The sequence below is a fragment of the Cervus elaphus genome, chromosome 11 (genome assembly GCF_910594005.1).
Source record: "Cervus elaphus chromosome 11, mCerEla1.1, whole genome shotgun sequence".
In the NCBI taxonomy this organism is placed as follows: domain Eukaryota; kingdom Metazoa; phylum Chordata; class Mammalia; order Artiodactyla; family Cervidae; genus Cervus; species Cervus elaphus.
In genome coordinates this window covers 56,282,515-56,304,486 of record NC_057825.1, presented here as the reverse complement: position 1 = coordinate 56,304,486, position 21,972 = coordinate 56,282,515, and the positions used below count along the sequence as shown (strand labels likewise).

The 21,972-nt window shown below is 40.2% G+C and overlaps 1 protein-coding gene across 4 annotated transcripts in view; it reads right to left on the bottom strand.

The window, feature by feature from the left end:
• KDM3A (lysine demethylase 3A) overlaps positions 1–21,972 on the bottom strand; it is a 54,746-nt gene that overhangs the window by 15,977 nt on the left and 16,797 nt on the right. For 3 of the 4 annotated variants that reach the window (XM_043917818.1, XM_043917817.1, XM_043917819.1), the window contains exons 9-16: positions 15,906–16,069; positions 13,455–13,969; positions 9,518–9,722; positions 6,717–6,931; positions 3,448–3,600; positions 3,214–3,309; positions 2,482–2,609; positions 925–1,120 (exon numbers count right to left, since the gene is read on the bottom strand). In XM_043917818.1, coding sequence (XP_043773753.1) covers positions 925–1,120; positions 2,482–2,609; positions 3,214–3,309; positions 3,448–3,600; positions 6,717–6,931; positions 9,518–9,722; positions 13,455–13,969; positions 15,906–16,069 — 1,672 coding nt within the window. The remainder of the gene's footprint in view (positions 1–924; positions 1,121–2,481; positions 2,610–3,213; positions 3,310–3,447; positions 3,601–6,716; positions 6,932–9,517; positions 9,723–13,454; positions 13,970–15,905; positions 16,070–21,972) is intronic. The other variant, XM_043917820.1, reaches the window with a different exon arrangement.

Below are 21,972 nucleotides of genomic sequence, written 5' to 3'. Positions count from 1 at the left end.
GATTCTCTTAGAATTTCACATGCATAATTAGATTGTTCACAAATATCAACAGTTTTATCTCTTTCTTTCCAATCCTAACATCTTTTTGTTCACTTCACTGCAATAGCCAGGACTTCCAGTACCATGTTTAATGAAAGACTGAAGACAGGAATCCTCGTCTCATGCCTGAACACAGAGGGAATGGTTTAAAAATTATTCAACTGAATAAAAAATTCAGTAATAATTTAACATGTTTGCTGTCAATTTTATCATAGAAACTCATTAGATTAAGGATATTCCCTTCTGTTCCTAAGTGTTTTTGTTTTAATTATAGGCAGGTTTTGAATTTTACTCTTTTTCTATATCTCCTCACATGACTTTTTCCCACTTTTTTAATGTTAAAACTGCAGTTGCATTTCTCAAGCCCTGCTGGGTCACCCCATATAAGTCCTTTATTTATTATGCTGAATTCTATTCACTGAGATGTTTAATATCTCTGCGTGAAAGAAATGGATCTGCAATTTTTCTTTCTTGTAAAACAGCAGAATCACCTAAATTCTAAATACCTGATTTCCAAGCCCATGCTCTTTATACTATAATCAAGCATCCTGAGACAACAGCACGGATGAGAAAAATAAAGTTGAAGACAGAGTGTTCCCATTTAGACAGAATAGGAAATATATACAGGGTAGAGATAGAAAGGCAAAAATTACTATTGAAACTAACAAGTCTCAGCCCACCCTACTCCTGCCAAACAGAAGCTCAACAATGACTTCTATCAGCAGCGAAAGCTCTTTCTGGGCCTGCAACTGTGTCAGGTCTCAGGTGACTACAGGGAACCCCTAACCCTCCACACTACTTCTCACCACTCTGTTCTCCCAGTAACTGAGGTTGCCAAGTCCCTCTTGGAACAGGCCAAAGTTCTGGAAGGCAGGAAACACTCACCCTTGTTCTCCTTGTTGACATTGCCACTGGTCAGGTCTGCTAGCCAGTTCAAAGGAGACGTGCTGGCTGGACAGGCGGGCTTCACACTGCTGGCCGGTTTGGAAGCGGCCTCCCCACCCACAGTCACTGGCTCCAACCCTGAGGGATTCTGCTGGAGCATGGTACCGAGAGTCGCTTTTTCTCCAGTTAAGGAAGTCTGTGTTGAGTATAAAAGGAGAACTTGACACAGGCTGGAAAACTGCATCTTCTTCTTATCTTCTCCCCTAACTGCTCACCAGTAAGAGAGAAATATCTGCAACAAAACCACCCAATAGCCCTGGAAATCATCACAGCTGCAGTAATCTTGCAATAATAGAGCAAACTGTGTAGAAGAGATTTTAATTTTTTAACTTTTAAGTATTACTACAGAAAGTATAAGACGTGAAGGATGTAAATACAGCAAGATACGCCTCCACCATTGTAGCAGCATCTCATATTCATTCATATTCCTATCACTCCATCCACTGTGTTTCTTTAAAATGCCCAGTTTGTTCCCATCACCCAGTGTCATGAGTAGGCACTCAGAAACCAGTGACTGAACAAGTAAATGAGGCAGGGTAGGAAATACAGCTGTGAATTCAGAAGAAGTGGGAAAATGCAGAAAAAGGACATGCTCTTTTGATTTAGTGTAGTGTAGGAAGCTTTAAAAAGTGATGAAGAGCCCTAACAAGAACTCAAAACATGAACTGAACACGAATAACAATAAAAACGACAAACAAACTGCACAGACAGAGTACCCCACTTATTTTACTGGCATTATTATTCCTTTATTACTGATGAGGAAGCTAAAGCACACATACATCAGTTCATCTGAGCCAGAGTTATGCAACTAGAAAGTGGCAGAAAAAGAATTCAAATTCAGTTCTGACTCCAAAGATCAAAACTCTTCTACCAATGCTGCCTTCCACACCACAGCTTCATGAAAATGTAAAGTAATTTCTGATTACTAAAAATAAAGTGGGCTAATGATTACTGGGGTGAGGAAGAGTAAGGGGGGTAGATGTGATGACAGACGTGAAGGAAATGTCAACCATAAAGAGGCCTGTGAGCACCAAGGAAATGTACACATATTTTACATTGAGTGAGAGATACAGCAAGGATCATTTCAGTTATTATTTCCTTCAACTCTTTATATATTTATTACAGGTAAAATATATTTAGTAATTAAAAAATGTTAAGTTTATCTGAAAAATTTTAACTGTGTAAAACAATGGTAAGTTTAAAAACCTATACAAATTTGAAAGCAATTTATTAAGTAGACTGTAACAGAAAAGGTTTTTCTTTTTCAAGGAATGAAAATTAAAATCCTACTTAAAAGAGACTACAAATAAAGTCCACAAAAATAATGTAAAACTTGAGAATGGGTCTATAAAGTGCCACATGAAACAGTGAACCATTTCTTTCCACTGACAGCTCTCCCCATGTTCCTTTCTAATATACTACAGAAATCCTCAGGTTATTGAAAACAGACAGACAACAATTAACAAGGATGGTTGAATCCAGCATAAACAGTAATACCTGTTTTATGTCTTCCTTTGAGGCTGGTTTTGAAAAGAGTTTGAACTGCCTGTTTGAACAGGGACAATTTGCTTTTATTCCCCATTTTGCTCTTACAGAATGAACAATGTCTCCAACATCATAGAGGGCTAAAAAAAGGGCACAGGCAAACATCTGAACAAGAAATAGGTACTTTCAACCTCAACATTACAAAGCAGAAGCTGGTATTTCTAACAAGATAACTTGTTTTAGCAGCACTTATTTTAGGGTGGGCTTCCCAGGTGGCGCTAGAGCTAAAGAACCCACGTGCCAATGCAGGAGACAGAAGATACGCGGGTTCGATCCCTGGGTTGGGAAGATCCCCTGGAGGAGGGCATGGCAACCCACTCCAGTATTCTTGCCTAGAGAATCCCATGGACACAGGAGCCTGGCAGGCTACAGTCCATGGGGTTGCAAAGAGTCAGATAGGACTGAAGTGACTTAGCATGCATTTTAGGGTGCTCACACTCCCTCCTTTTCATCCTAAGTATGCTTTCCCCTAAATGCACCATTTTTTTTCCTTTTAAAGAACTATTTACGAAGCCTTAATCAAAAACTTTGGGGGCGTTATTTAACACATTTCTGGACAATTTATGGTACACACTAAAATAAAGACAGCAAGTAATTATATTCGACAAAGTAAAACCACTCTACCAGCCTCTATGAGCTAATCAAAACACAGGCAAAAGAAAATCATTGCACCCCATGAAATACCTTTTCCAGGAATGATCTGTGTAGGCATGAGGTTCTCTGGTTCATGTATCTGACTCTTCACACATCTCAGCCAATTGAAAGTCTTATAGGCAGCACCTGCAAAGAACTGATTTGTAGTCACTGCTCTTTATGGACTCTGGCCCCACAAGTTTCAGCAATCCATCACCTGCACATCAGTGAAAGGCTTAATTTAAGCGTAGAAGGGGCTGAGAGAAGAATGAAGTCAGTTCTCACCTTGTTGGCAGTTTTTCCTCTTCATCCGATAGCAGTCCACACACACCCCGAATCCACACCTGGGACACACCCAGTGCAGGTTGAAGATAGTGGTGTCACACACGTCACACATTTCCCGCACACCTTTGACGGCTCGCTTCCAAGCAACCTGTCCTACGAAAATCAATAAGACACTTAGTCTTGGGGAGGAGAGGGCCCCCAAAATAAAACATGAAGGGGGAGGGAGTTGGTGCCATTCCCCCCCTCTCACTGGAGCTCCCAGTAACTGTTTAGCCTCCAGAGCCCATCCCAAGCCCCCACCCCAGGCATGAAGCTCTCCTGGACTCCTCCAGCATTCCCATCAGCTCGTATCTGCACTCCAGGCTCGGGCCTCTGTACATGGCACACAGTCAAGAGCAGTTTCGCTTCTCTCGAGGAGTGACGAAATTAAAAGACACTGTTCCTTAGAAGAAAAGCTATGACAAACCTAGATAGTGTATTAAAAAAAGAGACATCATTTTGCCAGAAAAGGCCCATCTAGTCAAAGCTATGGTTTTTTCCAGTAGTCATGCATGGATGTGACAGTTCGACATAAAGAAGGCTGAGCGCCAAAGAACTGATGCTTTTGAACTGTGGTGATGGAGAAGACTCTTGAGATCCCTTGGACAGCAAGGAGATCAAACTAATCAATCCTAAAGGAAATTAACTCCGAATATTCATTGGAAGTACTGATGCTGAAGCTGAAGCTCTACTACTGTGGCCACCTAATACGAAGAGCCGACTCATTGGAAAAGACCCTGAGGCTGGGAAAGAGTGAAGGCAAAATGAGAAGAGGATGGCAGAAGACAAGATGGTTAGATAGCATCACCAACTCAATGGACATGAATCTGAGCAAACTCCAGGAGATAGTGAAGGACAGGGAAAGCTGGTGTGCTGCAGTCCACGGGGTTACAAAGAGTCAGACACGACTCAGCAACAGAACAACCACAAGGAGACTAAACTTCATGCAAGCAGAATTCCTGCTCAGACCCCACCTCCACCCCACCCTCCAAGGAGTTCTGCACACTGCTGGTGCGTAGGAAGCCCTGCTGAGTAAGTCAATGAAGAAAGCAGCACTGGTTATGCAAGTTGAGGTTTAGACACAGGTATCAGAGAGCAGTGGTTCTTCACCTTTTGGGTCATGAGATCCTCTGAAACTATAAAGGCAGCATGGACCATCCTTTCTCCTAAGAAAAAACATTTCACTCAAATCCACAAATCCAACCTTCAGTACAGAGTGTCTGGTTATTCACAGATGCCCCGAAACCTCTCAGATTGCCCATTAAAAACCCTCTGGGTGCTTAGGGAACCTGGAGGGAGCAGCACATTAACTAGCGAAGGCACAACGGTCCAAAGTTGACTCCTTCACAGACCAGAGACAGAAAGTCAATTTTGCTAGAGCCAGGAGTGATGCAGGCCCCCAGGACCGACTCACACTAACCAAATATTCAACAGATGGAGGCATAAGCTAGACTTCTACAAAGTAGCATCTTCTGTTCCAGAGGCCAAGCTCTGAGAACTGGAGGGAGGGGCATTCCCTGCGACAGAGGAGTGCCAAATATAGCATCAGAAATCTTCAAGGAGTAGGAGCAAAGGGAGGACATTTTCCTGGGTCATAGAAAAGCCCAATGTCTCGATCAGAAGATCATTCTCTCTCTCTCCTGAACAAGATAGGATCAACACTGTCACATTCGTGTTCTAAGGAGAACATACATCTTTTCCTAATCCAGTCAGTGGTGACTTCTTCTTCAGACTGACCATAAAACACATGACTAACTTCAGTTTGCTTCAAATTAATCCAACTCCTGACCTCTGCCATTTCATTACAATGTGAAAGCTCAGAGCATAATACATAGAGCTTCAGGCATTTTATAGACGAGATTTTACGAACTTCACCTTGGTCACTGGATTAGACTGTTTTCTTAGAGAGTAGTCTTGGACCTCTTAGCCATCTATTATTCAATGACTGTCATTGAAAAGACAGAATAAATGTATGAAGGCTGGGACCTGCTTCCTAACCTCAGGAGCAGAGGGCACTGTCTCACCCCCTTCTCTAGGAACACCTTGTGGTAGCATCCTTCAGGATCACTCACAGCGAGTTCCTCTCTCCAACTGACCAGAGTGTCACAGAGGAAATGAAGAGGAATATGACAATCAAGGAGGAAAGGCTAATAACATAATCATCTTAAACGACTGAGTTTCTTAATTATGCTCTTAAAAAGACAACTGTGTTTTTTTGGGAATGAAAAAATAAAAACCCACATTTTTCAGACAACTCACCTTAAGCACAGAAAAAAACATCCATAGTTTAAAACAGCCCAGCTGATTCAGGAAGCTACTAACATATTTCAAAGAAGTGTTTTTACATTCCAATTACTCATATACCACCTCTACATCAGTTACTTGAGAATTCTTTAAGTCTTTAAAAGTATATAAGAAGAAAACTTCCGTAACTTTACTGAAAATGAAACACCAGAGTCATTTGTCCTAAATAAAAGATCACAGGAAAAAAACTTTAATATGATTCTTGACTTATCAGGGTCTCTATTGACCAACAGAACAGAGTGATTCTAAAGCTGTTTTTCAATTCAGTAGGACTTCAGCCACCGTGGAGTTCACAATGCCACTCCCCACCTAGCGCTGAACTTTCATTCCTGGGAATGCCCCAGTTTCCACTCCCTGAACTCTTGAGATACAAGAATAATCAAACTTATCTAATATATTATTTCGGTGCTTAAACTAGCTTCAGTTAATTTCTGGAACCAATTTTGGTTCCTACAATCAAAATTCTTAACACTGGTATGTACAGATGCTTATATTGAAACGTATTTGGTTATACAAAGTCTGAAAAGATACCTACTAGAAAAATGAAAAGGCTTCACTTTTTACTTTCAACCGTTTGTGAAAGATACAATGATGGAAGAAGTCTGAGACTGTCTCACCCCTCTAGGTGAGCCTATACTGTTGGTAATGCTGTGCAAATTCCACCACCATCTCCCTTTAGCATTCTTAACAAAAAAGGAGTTCCGCTCCTTTAGTAAACAACCTAAACAACCTCCAAAGAGAGGTAACTGACTCTGATTAAATCAATAGGCAGAACCTGTCACAAGGAAAAAAATGCAACCTCAGTATACCAAAGTCATCTAAACTTCTAGGTGAAAATGAAACCCACACAACTAGGACTTAGGTGTCATTTAGGAATGAAAGTCAAGTTGGACTCAAAAATCCTACCCCCTAAGAGATGCTCTTACTGTGTGGCTCAATAGTTGACATAGCTTCCTTTTCAGAAATCACCATTTGACAGAAGTGGTCTCCAATGTTGGCCAGAATATACTTTGCTGTGTCCAAATCAGTCCCCACAACATTTCTGGTTAAAGGCAACCACAAGCCAATTGCTTCACTGTCATACTTGTTTGGTGTTAAGAAGCCTTCTACCCGCAACACACCATGTTTGTTGAACTGTAACCTAGAAGTGAAAGGAAGAAAGGAAAAAAAAAAGCGTGTTACATATATAAAATATTGATTTACACCTTGTTGTTACTATTTAAATATTTAAAATCAACCCCATTTCCTTCCCAGCTTTCTATAAATCTCCATGGCTAGTTACAGCCAATTTGCTATGTGGTAGCAACAGTATAAAGATTAAAACGTTCAGGTTTTCCCCCAAAAGACATGAAAGACTGGAGGGGAGAGGAGGTGTGCTTTACACTCCAACCGGTTATCTAATCCTATCACCTCCAGGGACAGCTACTGAACCTGCCTGATGTGGAAGTTAATAGCAAGGACCATCACAAGACATCACAGAAGTAAACTGACAACAAACAGAAGGTGATAAATAACCTGATCAGATCTGAATATAACTACTACTAAAAGATTAATGCTCAGCAGAGGAAGGCTAACCCTAGATATCACTAAAGCCATAACCACATGAATTCATGAGGTATTCAGAATCCTTAGGAATTCTAGCTATAAATTACCATGCAAGTTTCCGGAATAACAGGCAGTGTTAAGATGGGCCTTGGTACCTAGGAAGGTGCAGCCAAAAACTGAGTATTTTCTCAACATTCTCTTTCTAATACATCTTTGACATCTATCATGCTTTTTTCTAGGTTGTGTAGTAGTCTGGGATTTATTTAAACACAACAATATATGTCAATCTAGCTGGAGACATAAAAGCAGGATATGACAGGTATCATAGCAATCACAGAGTCTTATACGAGTCAGAGGAAGAAGTGCTGACTATAAGTTTGGTGGGACTAATATTAAGAAGACTTCATGTTAAGAGACAGTAATTAAGCTTGGCCTTGCAAGAAAAGGTAGATATTATGTAACAGAGGGCATGTCAAGGAAACACTATTACATATAAAGGCAAGAAAAATGCAGGGACTGCAATTTCTTTGTTAGTCATTAGGCAGTTGCCAAAATTTTTTGAGCCTGTGAGATGCACAAAGTTGCGCCTTAGGAAAATTATTTGTCCAGAACTGGAAGCACATGGGGAGCTGCATTAACAGATGCAAACGAGTTTCTAGGAGCCCATAGTTTTTAATTGACAGTCCAAATGAGAGCTAGTCGTAATTCTAAAAAATAAATTTGGAAGACATTTCAAATGGGGAGGAGACGGTGAACAGGATATGGCTACTGAACTTCCCCAAGACCCTACCCTCTCCTATTTCATTTGCAGAACATAATGCGAAACAAACCTGATGGTACTTATGACAGTATCGATCATCACTGATTAGAGTTAGTTGAGCCTGAAATTCTACCTAGATTTCTGAGAAAATGTATCATATCTAACAGATCATCTATACCCAGAACAACACTGCTCATTTATATATCAAAAAGACCAGAAGGCTACCTTTCTCTTCACTCAGGATGGAAGAATTTCAAGAAAATTAAATTTGACTTTAAAATTAAAAAAGCAATGCAAAAATGATTTGCCTATAAAAGTAGAAAGAATTTTTTTAAAAGATACACCTCCTTCCTGTTGGCATAGAGATGGGAATGCTCAAAAGCTGCCAGGGGGCATGGAGGCAGATGCAACATTCCTCCAGGGCAATTTGGCAGAATTCATGTATCAAAGCCTTAAAACACACACCTTCTGACCCGGTAAGGGCACTTCCAGTGTCTCATCCAAAGTAAATAATCAGAGATACGGACAACAGATGATCATCTCTGTATTTAGTGGCAAAAAATACACAATAATCTGAATACCAACAAGGGAATAGGTTAAGGGAATTTTCAAACATCTATGGGTTCTTTCATAGTTATTCAAAAGTATTTGCTGAAAAAAGTTAGTATGATCAGACTTCCCTGGTGGCACAGCAGATAAGAACCTGCCTGCAAGGGACGCAGGTGTGATCTCTGATGTGGGAAGATTCCAGGTGCCTCGGAACAACTAAAGCCCATGAGTCACAACTGCTGAGCCCACATGCTGCAACCACTGAGTCTCATGCCTTAGAGCCTGTGCTCTGCAACAAGAGAGGCCACGGCAAAGAGAAGCCTGTGCACCACAACAAAGAGTAGCTCCCACTCGCTGTGACTAGAGAAAGCCCGCATGCAGCAATGAAGACCCAGTAGAACCAAAAATAAAAATAAATAATTTTTTTAAAAAGTCAACATGATCAAGTGGTTCCTATTACATACTGGGAAAGTACTATTGGGGAAAGTAAGATTTAAAACAGTATTTATACAATACAACAAGTAGGTATGCTTGAATATATTCTATGACCACATAAACACTAAGATGCACTGAAAAGTTAACAGTAGTCATTTGCGTGGTGGTTTTTAGAACCTTCAGAATTTTTCTGTATTTGTTATTTCTAAAATCAGAAGTTTGTATTGTCAAGCTTCTTGCTTCAAAAAAAAAGAAAAAAAACAACTGAAAACGAGTATGAGTAGGAAATACCATGTAACAAGATCTAGACTCCTAAATTCACAGATTAGAAGTATCATCTCTAACTTTTCCCAGTTTTAGACTTACTATTGATAGAAGAGGAGGGAGAAAGTACATTAAAGGGCTCAGAGCACCTCCGTTTTCCCCCACAGGCCTCACCTCCTGAAGTGAAAGAAGCGGCAGAACACAGGCGAGTCTTTCTGCGGCTCCTTGTCCTTGCGCAGGCTGTCCAGGCGGCACTCACGGCACTTGGGCAGCTGTGCCACAATGTTCACGCAGGAGTCGTCCTGGACAAAGGCCTCGCCACTCTGCTGCAGCTTCTTGAGTTTAGCTGGGTCTGTCAAGACCGACTTCCGAGACGGGGCTAGTAAAAAAAAAAAAAATGAAGGAAATGGCATTTCAGATTTTTTAAAAAATCACATCAATCTTTAACTGAATTCTACTGAAAAGGTTAGATTTCCCAAAGGGAGAACTGCTCTTCTCAATTACTGGTTCAACTGTAGTTTCTGAAAATGACTGAAGACAACTATCAGAACAACTGGAAGTTTTACTCTCTTTAAAATGCTTCCCATTTGGTGAATCCATTTGGCAACGTAAAACCCCAGACTCACAATTCCAAGGTAATGCATACTTGTATTCACAACCCTAGATAAGATAAACATCTTGGGGATTTCTTTGGTAGTTCAGTGGTTAGGAATCCACCTTCCAATGCAAGGGATGCAGGTTTGACCCCAGGTTGGGGAACTAAAATCCCACATGCCCCAGGGCAACTATGCTGGTGCGCTGCAAACTACAGAGCCCACACGCTCTGGAGCCCATGTGTGACAACGAAGACCCAAGGCAGTCAAAAATTAAAAAAAATACGTAAATAATTTAAAAAACAAAAAAAACCTCCAAACAGATAAACATTGCAGGCAGACTTTTCCAAAGCAGACACTTAACTTAAACTCACTGCAAACTTAACAATACACAGGGATAGGTTTATCTCAATAGAGGACCACGTGGAAATCAATTCTGTCAGTTTTTACACTCAAAAAAGACTGGCTTAAGATGTGTTTTCTAAGGCATTCTGCAAAGCTAACCATTCCAAATATTACAAAACCCAAATAACATAGGCCCCTCAGTCTATAAGTTATTTTCTAAGTGATTCCAAGAGCATTGACCCTTGGCCCTCAAACAATCTTAAATTTTCTTCACACATACTTTCCATTCAAGACTAAGAGCCTTGGCTAAAGACAGAATTTCCATTCTAAGTAAACTCACATTTAACTTTTAACTTAGGAGCAGGAGAACTTCAATGGTAATGGTAACATAGTTTCTAAAGGGAGAAAAAAGTAGAAACCTAATTTTAAAGAGCAATCACTCTGTTAGCAGAAATAACACAGAAGGGAAATCTATTTCTAAGTCAAGAGCCCTCGGGCATGCAGTGAGCCCTCTGCATCTGTAGGTTCAACCAACCACGGTTTGAAAATACTACACAGGGACTTCCCTGGTGGTCCAGTGGTTAAAATCCACATTTTCAATGCAGAAAGCATGGGTCCAATCTACAACCCAATTTTTTTTTTTTTAAAAATTAAAAGAAAACACTACACAATCTGTGGCTGGTTGCATCTGCAAATGCAGAACCCCAGTGTCAGATGGGGAAGGCTGACCGTAGCATTGTGTATTTGCAGATTTTTGGTATCTGCAGGAGTCCTGGAACCGATCCCTCTTGAATGCTGAAAGACAACTGTATTTCATATAAAACCGGCAAAAAAGACCTTACCTTGAGGTCCAAGGGGGCTGGAAGAGGAAAGTAGATTCTTAAACAAAAAACAAAAACACAACTTTGGGGGAACCAGTCAAGAGATAGGTGGGAGACGCTGGTAAGCAGTCTTGAAGGAAACTAGAAGAAAGACCTCAAACCAAAGAAGGCTTTAAATAAAATAAGCATCTTTAATAAATCATCTTTGATGTGTCCTGATGTTATCTCTCTTTTAAAGCAGGACTAGAGCACACCTTAAAATGCTAAATAGATGCCGCCAGGCCTCGACTCCTTAAACATTCTTATTCAGTGAAAGAGAAGGTAAAGTAAGAAAGGAGAGAAAATAATCAGTAGTTCAGGATGGAATTTTATAATTACAAATTTTATATAATTTATAAAATTCCATCCTGATACTGAAAACACATCACCCTTTGAACGGGACCAGGTTTTCCCAAGCCGAGTCCAGAGATTATCTTACAACTGTTTTGCCTGGGCTGAAAAGAGGAAATATCTAGAAATATGCAAGTTGAATTATTTAAAGCTAGCTCTGTACTGAGGAGATCAGCGGTTGCTCCCTCATCAATGATTCTCTTAACTTAGAACCGAACCAAGGAAAAAAAAGCAGTACTGACTTCTGAGAAGCCATGCATCTTCCAAACAGAAAAAAGGGTGGCTGCTCAACTCCAGCTTGTTTTTGTTTCCTAACCCCTAAGTAAGGTCACACAGTGGAGAAGCAGTGTCCAGTGGAGTCTTTCCGTATCCACAAGCAATAATGGTGGAAACAGTACAGAGATCTCAGTAGGCTTCTAATCACACTGCCTTACTCCTCAGCCAGAGGTCCCAGGAGACAGCACACACCAGGATGTGACATGGCCTCTCATTTCCCTCAAAATCATTTTAATTGGAACAGAGTTGCACAACATATTAAGCAAGACAAAGTTGGACTCTGAAACTCACTTCTGCATCTATAATGTGTTTACTGGTCTAGAACTTTTACTGCTTCTTCACATAATATTAAAATAATTTGCCTTAAAAACTAGTGGAATGTGAAGGTTGGTGACTCAAAAAGAATAAAGAAATAGAACAGGGACATGATCATGAATATTCACTTTCTTGGGGAGTTACATAACTCCTGAGGAACAGTATAATCTTATGCAATTAATTTCATGCAAATTACCAGCTATATCAACTTAAACCTCAAGAATGAAGAAGCTGGGTTAGAAGAATTACTCAGCAAAGAAAGTTCTTTTCCAATTCCTCCAACTCTACTTCAGGAAGACCCCCAGTCAAATCCACCCATCCTGCCCTCCAGTTTCAGAGCCCTGCAGGAAGAGCTAGTGTGGATTATCCATTTGTTACTTATCCAAATGAACAGCGTTTTTATTAAGTGTTTTTCAAGTTTTTTTACACCCAGTTGACATCTATCAAATCTATTTTTAAACTGAACCTTTTGACATACTGGAGCCATTTAGCTCTGTTAATTCTAGTAAGAGAGCTTCTAACAACTCCCATCACTGAAATGCATCCTCAAACTTAAAAGTATTGTGAAACACAATGTACCATTTTCTCTGTAAGAAGAGCACTGAACTCTAAACTGTGCGTGCAAAGGGACCTCGCTGGCAACCCAATGGCTGGAACTCTGTTTCCGCTGCAAGGAACACGGCTTCAATCCCCCACTGGGGAACTAAGACCCCACATGCTGTGTGGCGCGGCCAAAAAACTTAAAAGACAAACCAACAAAAATTACGGGTGCAGCAGGACCTTCCCTTAAGCAAAGAGGGGAATCCTAAGTTAGCACTGTCCCCTAAATTCTTTAACTAAAAATCTCTTTGCTAGAGGCAGTGATGCAACTCCCTTTTTAAAAAAACTTCAAATCTGAACCATACCTGTGTGAGCATAAAACTTTAATCACTTCCTTCTCTCCAACACAGATGTTACAGAAAAATCAGTTATAGGATGACAATAAAGCAATCAGATCACTTTAGATTTTATTTCAAAACTTTCTTACAACCAAAAACTGGGACCCACCTAAGTCATATGGTAAAATGCATATAAGGGCATCCTTGCAGCCTTTAAAATGCTGACAGACATCTACAACTAATACACTGGGTAAAACTGTTGGTATGAACCCATGTGTCTCACAGCTCATCTGTGTTTCCATATACATAGAACCAATTCCACCAAAATATGAACAGTAATCATTTCTCAGAAGATTTAGGGGTTTTACTTTCTTCTTTGAACTTTTTCTACAGTCATTTTCTTATTATTTTCTCATAAGGTAAGAAGAAGATAGTGTATGTACTGACAACCATTTCTTACCTTCTATCAATAAACATATGCAGAAACACTTACCATTCTGGAATTTATTGTTGCTTCTTGTACAGCAGCTTTCAGGATCTACTTTTGCTGAAGACGCCTTTATATTCTGTGACTGGCAGCCTAAAGTTGAAGGTTCTCCCCTTTTTTCTATGCAACTATTAGGACCATTACTACTGACAGCTGCTTTCTCTTCTGGCTTCTTTGAAAGGACATCAGATGTGGAAGGTGCATGTTCGAAATGCTTCTGCAGTTCAGGAGTGTTGGTAATTTCCAATTCTGCCATAGAAGACGCCTTTGTTGGTACACACTCCTTAGGAGGGTCAGTTGATGGAGGAAGAGATTCCACACTGCTTTCCTCATCAGTGCTGTTCTTCAGTTGGGAACAGTTTCCCTTTGGTTCACTCAGGGTTTTTAAGTCTCCAGTTCCAATCTGAGAGGACTTTGAAGAGAGCAGCTCTACTTTGCAGGCAACATCTGGTTTTGTTCTCAGTATTTCAGGCTTTGTATTTAGACAGGAAGAAAGTTCTGGTAAAATCTGTTTATGACATCTGAAAAAGATTAATATGGAAAACTAGCATGTAGGCCTCTTTCATCTCTTCCCTACCTTCCAAAAATAATTGCTTGCTTCCCTAAAGTTACCAGTATGAAAGAGAAAAGAAAACTGCTTATATCAGAGAATTCAGGATAGGTTTCTGTGGGCTGGAGTTAAAAGTAATCAGTCAATGGCTATGCAAAAATATCTTAAGACACTAAGAAAAACACACAACGCTAAATTCTATCTGTGTGTTCTCATAGTTAACTACTTCATGTATTTCTTATAGCAAAATGAAACTTAGCTTTCCCTCAAAACAGAATATCACATGAAACCAAAATCACGAGAAGCATAAAACTCCGTCTATGAACATGTTACCAGCCTAGGCACTGGACAATCGCATGCTTGTCTGGTCAGCGATCAGGACCCAAAGCAAACAGAAAAGCCAGCTGATGATGTGCTTGTTCACAGAACAATCTGATACCCTCTCCACCCCTAATAGGGGTTTTTCCTTAAAGAATTTTTGTTTCTCTGAAATTTGTCCAAAAGTTCTTTCCTCAGCAGAATGCAAAGTCCTTTTCCCCTCTTACACTAGTTTTCCTGCCTCTACCAAAGGACCTCATCCTGGAGAAGTTCTCACTGATGCACTCATGTTGTTGCTGAGTTGCTCAGTTGTGTCCGATTCTTTGTGACCCCATGGGACTATAGCCCACGAGGCTCCTCTGTCCATGGGATTCTCCAGGCAGGAATACTGGAGTGGGTTGCCATTCCCTTCTTCAGGGATTCTTCCCGACCCAGAGATCAAATCCAAGTCTCCTGTATTGGCAGGCAGATTCTTTACCACTGAGCCACCTGGGAAGCACTCATATTAGACATCTTTGCTTGGGTACCACCAAACTTCTTACTGTTCCCCTCTTTCTACTCTGAATAAACCACCTCTCCCCACCCTGCCCTCTCTCTGACTCTTCTGTGGTCATCCTCTAAGCTCCCTCCCCTGCAGCCTGCTGTCCTCCCTGTGAACTGCTGTGCTGCTCATGCATTGTCCCATTTACTACAGTGGTCTTCTAAGCCCACCTTTCTACACCAGTTTCTGAGCCCTATCTTAGGTCTTTACAACTGCTTACACAGGTCATCACCCCTTCTAAAAAAGATCCTTCCCTTAAAACTCATCTCTCCATTAATCTTGTGGCTACTTTAAATTTCTGATTAGATTTTACATTTCTTATTCCACTATCTTCTGTAAATAGTAACTATAAGTCATAATTACTGCTTCCTTGATTTTATGTCTTACTGTTTTCTCTACTGCTCCATCTCTCAGCTATAGTTGAGATCCAGGCTGAAGGTCATTCACTGGAACCCTATCTCCCTCTACCCCACACTCCCATGGATCTCAGTCTTCCACACACAACCAAATGGCTCCCCTTTCCTTGAAAGTGGACATCTATTCTCCAGCTGTTTGTAATATTTCAGTGGACCATTCTTTCTATACAAAGTCAAGAAAGCTCCTCTTTCCTCACACCCCTTTCTTTCCTGTGACCTGTTGTATGTAGGTCTGTATGCCAACTACACGTTATCACCTCTGAAGGCATATGACCAACTGGAAACTCTAACCTCCCCTGACAACCTGAGATACACTGAATGGCAGGTCATTACATCAAATTTTCACTGCACTAACACTCTCTCTATAAACACTGAATGTAGGGTCAATCTTGCCACCCAAGCAATATCAGCTCAGACAAGAAAGAACCATGGCTAAAATAACCCTTCTGTATTATGATTAAACATCAGTATGGGCTTCCCTGGTGGTACTTGAGGTAAAAGAATCTACCCGCCAATGCAGGAGACGTAAGAGATGCAGGTTTGATCCCTGGGTTGAGAAGACTCCCTGGAGGAGGAAATGGCAACCCATTCCAGTGGGTTGCAAGATTAAACATCTTTAACTTCTGACTCACCCCTGAGGGATTTTTGCTCCGAGGTTTGGTGGAGAGTTGGCGGCTTGGGGAGTGCTCTGCTGTCTTGGGTCCTTACTTGGTGGAGTAGCTGCAGTACAGCCAAGCAGTATCTCCTTAAAAACTGTTGTGGGAACAGACTGTACAGGACACACACTGGGAGAGGCCTAAAAGATACCAAAGCAAGCAGATGTTAACAGGGAAGCCCCTAGTGGCAGAATTACAAAATGCTTGCAAGATTCAAGTTTATTTGCTTGGTTTAGTAGTCAGTAAGCACAATACCACCACCAAATAAAAAGAAAAGAACAGAAGAACAATGAATAAATCACAAATTAAGGACTTATACCTGAGGACTAACAAACAAGTCACTCCAGCTTTTCACAAAACTTGTGTCTTCCTAGAAAAGACCACAAGTTGATCTCTTACAGACCTTTGAATACCAGGAAAACGCAGCCATGTGGCAATTACTTGACTAGTGCAATGCACAGAAGTGAGCTTTTTATCAACTGTCTTCAAATGGTGGCAGCTTCACATGCATTCAGTTCAGCGTTACTGAGTGCCCACCACGCACTTACTGCGAGGACTGGCAGGAGACCAGACCACATAGGGCTCTTGCAGGCAGTGGAGCCTACTGGGTACCAACATAAGCCTTTACAATGCAATAAAGGTTGAGGACATGGTTCTTGCTTGTAAGTGGCTCATCAAGTCACAAAGGTCATCCCAAGCTGCAAAAAATATCAAGTCATGACAGGCCTGTGGGACAAAGTTAAGACACTTGTCCCCTTCCCTTTTTGTGTACTTTTACCTTTACAAAAATATGACTAACAGACCAACTTCTTCCCAGTTTATACTACCCAAAAAAACAAATCTTCCCACCATGGGAAGAGAAGGGAGAGATTAAACTCAACTCCAGACAACTGAACATTCTATGGCTAAACCAGGTGAAATCCACAGACCATTTTCACCATCCTTTTCGCATGTGTGTAAATTTAAAGTCACTTGTCCTTTTCAACCATTATCTCTTTCAATGACCTTTACATTCACTTTACCACCAGATCTAAACTTGTAGAATCTTTCAAGTGTCTTCATCTTCTAGTTACTAACTCCTAAAATATGATGTAGAACTTCTCTTAGTAATAGTTTTTAAAACCACAGGTTTTAAAACCTCACGATTCTGAATGTAAACCATGTAGCCTACATGTGAATCTTCTTTGCAGACATTTACTTTGATGGCCTTGAAAATACTGTCTAGTATACACTAAATAAAGACATCTGAAAAATAAGAATTTACTTAATCAATATTAAAGTTCTGGCACAGCTTTCCGCTATGTCAAGGTGCTAAGTTATCTGATCGTGAATTACACTATGAGAGCTCAGTTTTGGTTAAATATTAGCTTAGTGTTTCCCAGAAGGATCTCTGGGGGGGAGGCTTTGACTAGTCTAAGGACATCCCTCGGATAGCCAAACTTTACCTCTTTGGGCCTCAGTTTCCTCATTTTTAAAATGAATTAAGGAAATAAGATATTTTTATTTTGTTATGATATCCACTGAACTGCTCGAGCCAAAAACCCTCCATCTCATTTCCCGTATCAGTCAACCAGAAAATGCTGCCTCTATTTCCAAAATGTTTGTGGAATATATCAACTTCTTTCCAGGCCACCCCTACCACCATCTTTCCCCTAGACTATCACGTGTATACTAACTGGCCTGACTTCCTTCCATTTTTGCCTGAACCTTTTGCCTCTTCTCTGAAGTTAAAATTCTACCACAGAGCAATCTTTATAAAACATAAATCAGTCACTCCACTGCCGACTAGAATTCTACATGGTCTGGTCTCCGCCAACCCCCTCGCCTCATATCACTGCATTTGTTAAAGGTGCTCCAACTAAACTGGCTTCCTTTCTGGTCTCCAAATGTTCTAAGTTCTTTCTTGCCTGCACCTTTGTACTTGCTATTCCCCTCTGGGTCTGGACATTTTCATGTGGCTGGTCCCATCCCTTCAGCCTCAGATCTGCTCAACTGTCACCTCAGAATCTCTGATCACTCTTTCCAAAGCAGTGTCCCAAAGCATAACTGCCTTATACTTTATATTATCATGTTTCTATCTTCCATTGTACTAACACACCATGCAAATACCTTAAGTTACTTTTTTTTTTTTTACTGTCAGTCTCTTCACAATGAAATATAAGCTTCTATGGGCAGAGACCCTGCTCTTACATCACTGTTACACCTTTTAAAGCCAGGCACAGAGCAAATGCTCAATAAATGAGACTGCTGGAGGGCATGAATGGATAAATGCTCTTAGCACTTCTTCTTTGAAAATATTAATAGCTACAACTGTATTCTGAGTTAACTCAAGAGCCAAGCAGTGATGCTCAAAAATGTCTAGCACATATTATATGCTCAGTAAGTATTAACTGGAAATAGGGATGGAGAACCAGATGGAAGGAAGGAGGACTCTTGTTTTTACAATGGTGCCTCACCATACCAGGCAAAAGTTCTGGAGAGCAATGGCAACAACAGCACAGTGGCCAAGAATGCTGGGTTTTGGTGTTAGACCCTGGTTGGAATCCAGTCTCTTGATACTTGCTAGCACATTACTTAAGCTCTCTGAGCTTCGGTTTCCTCAGTCGTAGTGAGGAGTAATAAAGGAGAGTAATGAGAAAAAAGGCGAGTAATGAAGCATACTGTATACGGCAGTGCTTTACCACAGTGCCTAGCACATTGATTAGCTATCTCAAAGCAGAAATACATCATGCAAAATTCCTCGGTTCAGCCACCATGTGTTAGAATGATCATAACCTGGATCATTTCCTTTAAGAAACTGAAGTACATCACTCTATAACTTTCCTAAGGTTTAGCTTAATAGGCATAGGACTCTGATTCCAAACCCATCTCCATGTGCACACCGCTGCACTGGCCTCTGACTTGACAAGGGTCAAAGTTTCTTCTTACCTGAAGAGTTTTCCCTGAAGGTCTTCTATACCAGTCATGGCAATAGTTCCTCCCTGCCAGCAGACGGAGATAATATAATTGAGTGTATAATGATATTCCAAAAAGGATACTGCTGGCTCATACTATTCAGCAGACTGTCTCAATTAACCAGGCAACATCCTAACTCTGAGGAATAGTCTGCTAGGCAGAGAAGACCTTCAAGGAGCCAGATGCTACTGGCAAACAGGTTCACCTTATCCAGAAGTATTCATCAAGGCAATAAAGACTCTCGTCTACCTAATCCTAAACTCCTGTCACCCAAAGACTACCAACTCTGCACACATCCAACATATCTGCAAAGTGGAAACACAGTGAGACACGCACCAAATGTGTTACTGTACTCACCTTTCACTCACACATTTAAATGAACTCTCTTTCTCTCCCCACATCTTTCTTTACCTCTCCATCTCTCCTGAAATTTAGGCTAGGCCAGTGTTTCCAAAAACTTGTCTGATTACAAGGATGACCCATGACAAAGAAGAATATTTACTGATATGGAAAAACATTCACAATATACTGTAGAATCATGGAAGCTACACAAGAGTATGGCTTTTAGTTTTTTTTTTTTTAAAGAAGTCTCTATGAATATACATGAAAAAGAAAAACAAACAAAAACAGGAGGAGGATAGGTATTCCAAAATGTGAATAGTGAGTATCTGAAAAGTATGATTATGAGTGATCTTTTCTTTACTATGCTTTTCTAGGTTACCTATATATTTTTCAATGACAGTAACTTTTTTAAAAAAATGTAAGAATCTTTATTTTGAAAATAAGTGCAATAGAAAGGAGAATAACTTTTCATAATTACAAATATAGTAATAATTTCTAAAACATCAATACCTAGGTAAAAATTTACCATCTCCAACTTCCTTTAGAATGAAAAGATAACTAGGATAGGTCTTTTTTTTTGTTTGTTGAGGCAAGGAGTGTGGCTTTATTTGGAAAGCCAGCTGACTGAGAAGATGGCAGACTAATGTCTCAAAATAACCATCTTCTAGGATAGGTCTTACGAGCTGAAACAGACATGCTTTTATACATCAAATTTATTTTCACATTTTAGATGTAAAAGTTAAGGCTCAAATAGGTTGAGGGACTTATCTCCCAGCCAAAGTTCAGGCCTTTTTGAAAATAGATTCTACTGTTCCCAGTAATAAGTTCACACAAACCTACTGAGCTGGATAGGATGCTGACAGACAGCAGAGAGACATGCTCCCTGCCTTTCAAGAGTGGGAGTCAGTAAAGATTGTCATACTGAGTGAAATAAGTCAGAGAAAGAAGGAAAAATACTGTATGACACCCCTTATATGTGGAATCTAAAAAGGAATGATACCAGTGAACTTATAAAACAGACACTCATAGACTTAGAGAATGAATTTATGGTTGCCTGTACACACTGCTCTATTTAAAATGGATAACCAACAAAGACCTACTCTATAGCACATGGAACTCTGCTCAATGTAATGTGGCAGTCTGGATGGGAAGAGAGTTTGGGGGAGAATGGAGACATGTATATGTATGGCTGAGTCCCTCTACCGTTCACCTGAAACTATTACAACATTGTTAATTGGGTATACCCCAACACAAAATAAAAAGTTTTTTTTAAGATGAATTTTCAATAAATAATATTAAAGCATAAAAGACTAATATTTTATTGATCCATAGATCAGCTTCTAATCTATGAATATGATATATATTTTCATTAATTTGTGCTTCGTTCAATAGTTTCATGATTGTCTCCATTAAAAAAAAGAAAAAAGTGTGAGTCAGGAAGAGAGGATCACTTACATATGTATGTTACTATATTTTACAGGCACTACCTTTGCCTTCAAGGTCATAAATTTACTTGCTCAGTTGCCTATCACTTCACTGATAAACTTGACACTCTAAAGAACTGGCACCTTTCCCAACAGGACATCCCCAATGACCCCAGTCCTACCTGTACCCCAGGTTGATTCCTCCATGATCCATTAGGATGCCATTTCCTGAGTCACGGTCCCCACCTCAACAGAACATCATGTGGCTCTCCTTTTCATTTCACTGACCGTTTACACTGATGCCTTCTCTATGACAGACAACACTCAAATAACTTCTCCAAATCATCTTTTATTATCTCTATCCATGACTGCTAACAATTTATCCAATGCCAAAACCTGACAGATTACTATTCTACTGCTTCTCTTTCAGCTTCTAATACCCTGAATCACTTGACAATATCCCATAAGCTTGCCTCTAAGAGGCAGTAATCACTTGCCTGACATCCTCAATTTACAATCCTTACTACACTACTTCAATCTGGTCAACATTAAGGCAAAATGAAAAGGGAGTAATATTAATTTCCAAAATGACCTCTCCATTCTTTCCTGGACCACCTGAGGTCAAGCCTTCACATATGGAAGAAAAACAGAGGTACTAGATACCTCAGTTTACAAAGTTTCTGCTCAAGTATCAAAGCTCCTGTGGCCTGTACATAGGCTTAAGGTTCAGGAAAGTTGATCATCCTAGCTACCCAGATTTCTTTAGTATTTGTGTGGTATGTGCTTGCTTTGATTTTAGTTGATGTTGTAGTCCAGTCTGCCCTGATTCAGAATCTCAGATTCATTCAATGACTCTGACCACTCTCATGCCGTCTCTCCTTGCCCTCTTCCTCCAGACACCTAATTTCCCTCCAAAATGCTGCCAACAATCTCAACATGGTCAATTTTAAAATTCGAAACTCCAGCCTGGAGCAGAGCATCATAAAGGCATTTTTGACAATTATAACACAGTAACATATCCATGTAACTTAAATACATTTGGATACCTAAGCTGCGAGAAAGTTATCTGTATTGTAATAAGACCTAAGGATTCAACTCACTTAAAGAAAGAGCCTGAAGTTTTTTTTACCCAGATTTCAAATTTTGACCCTGGTATTTATACTCCCTTGAGAAGTTTATCCCAGTCCTCCATCCCCTTATTAGGCTAGTGTGTCTAGCCCAATCTTTTGGGAATTCTGACTAAAACTGTCCCCAGTGTGTACACTGTGATGTTCTAAAGACATGTACTAGTAATTACAAAGCATAATAAAACAGACAATTTG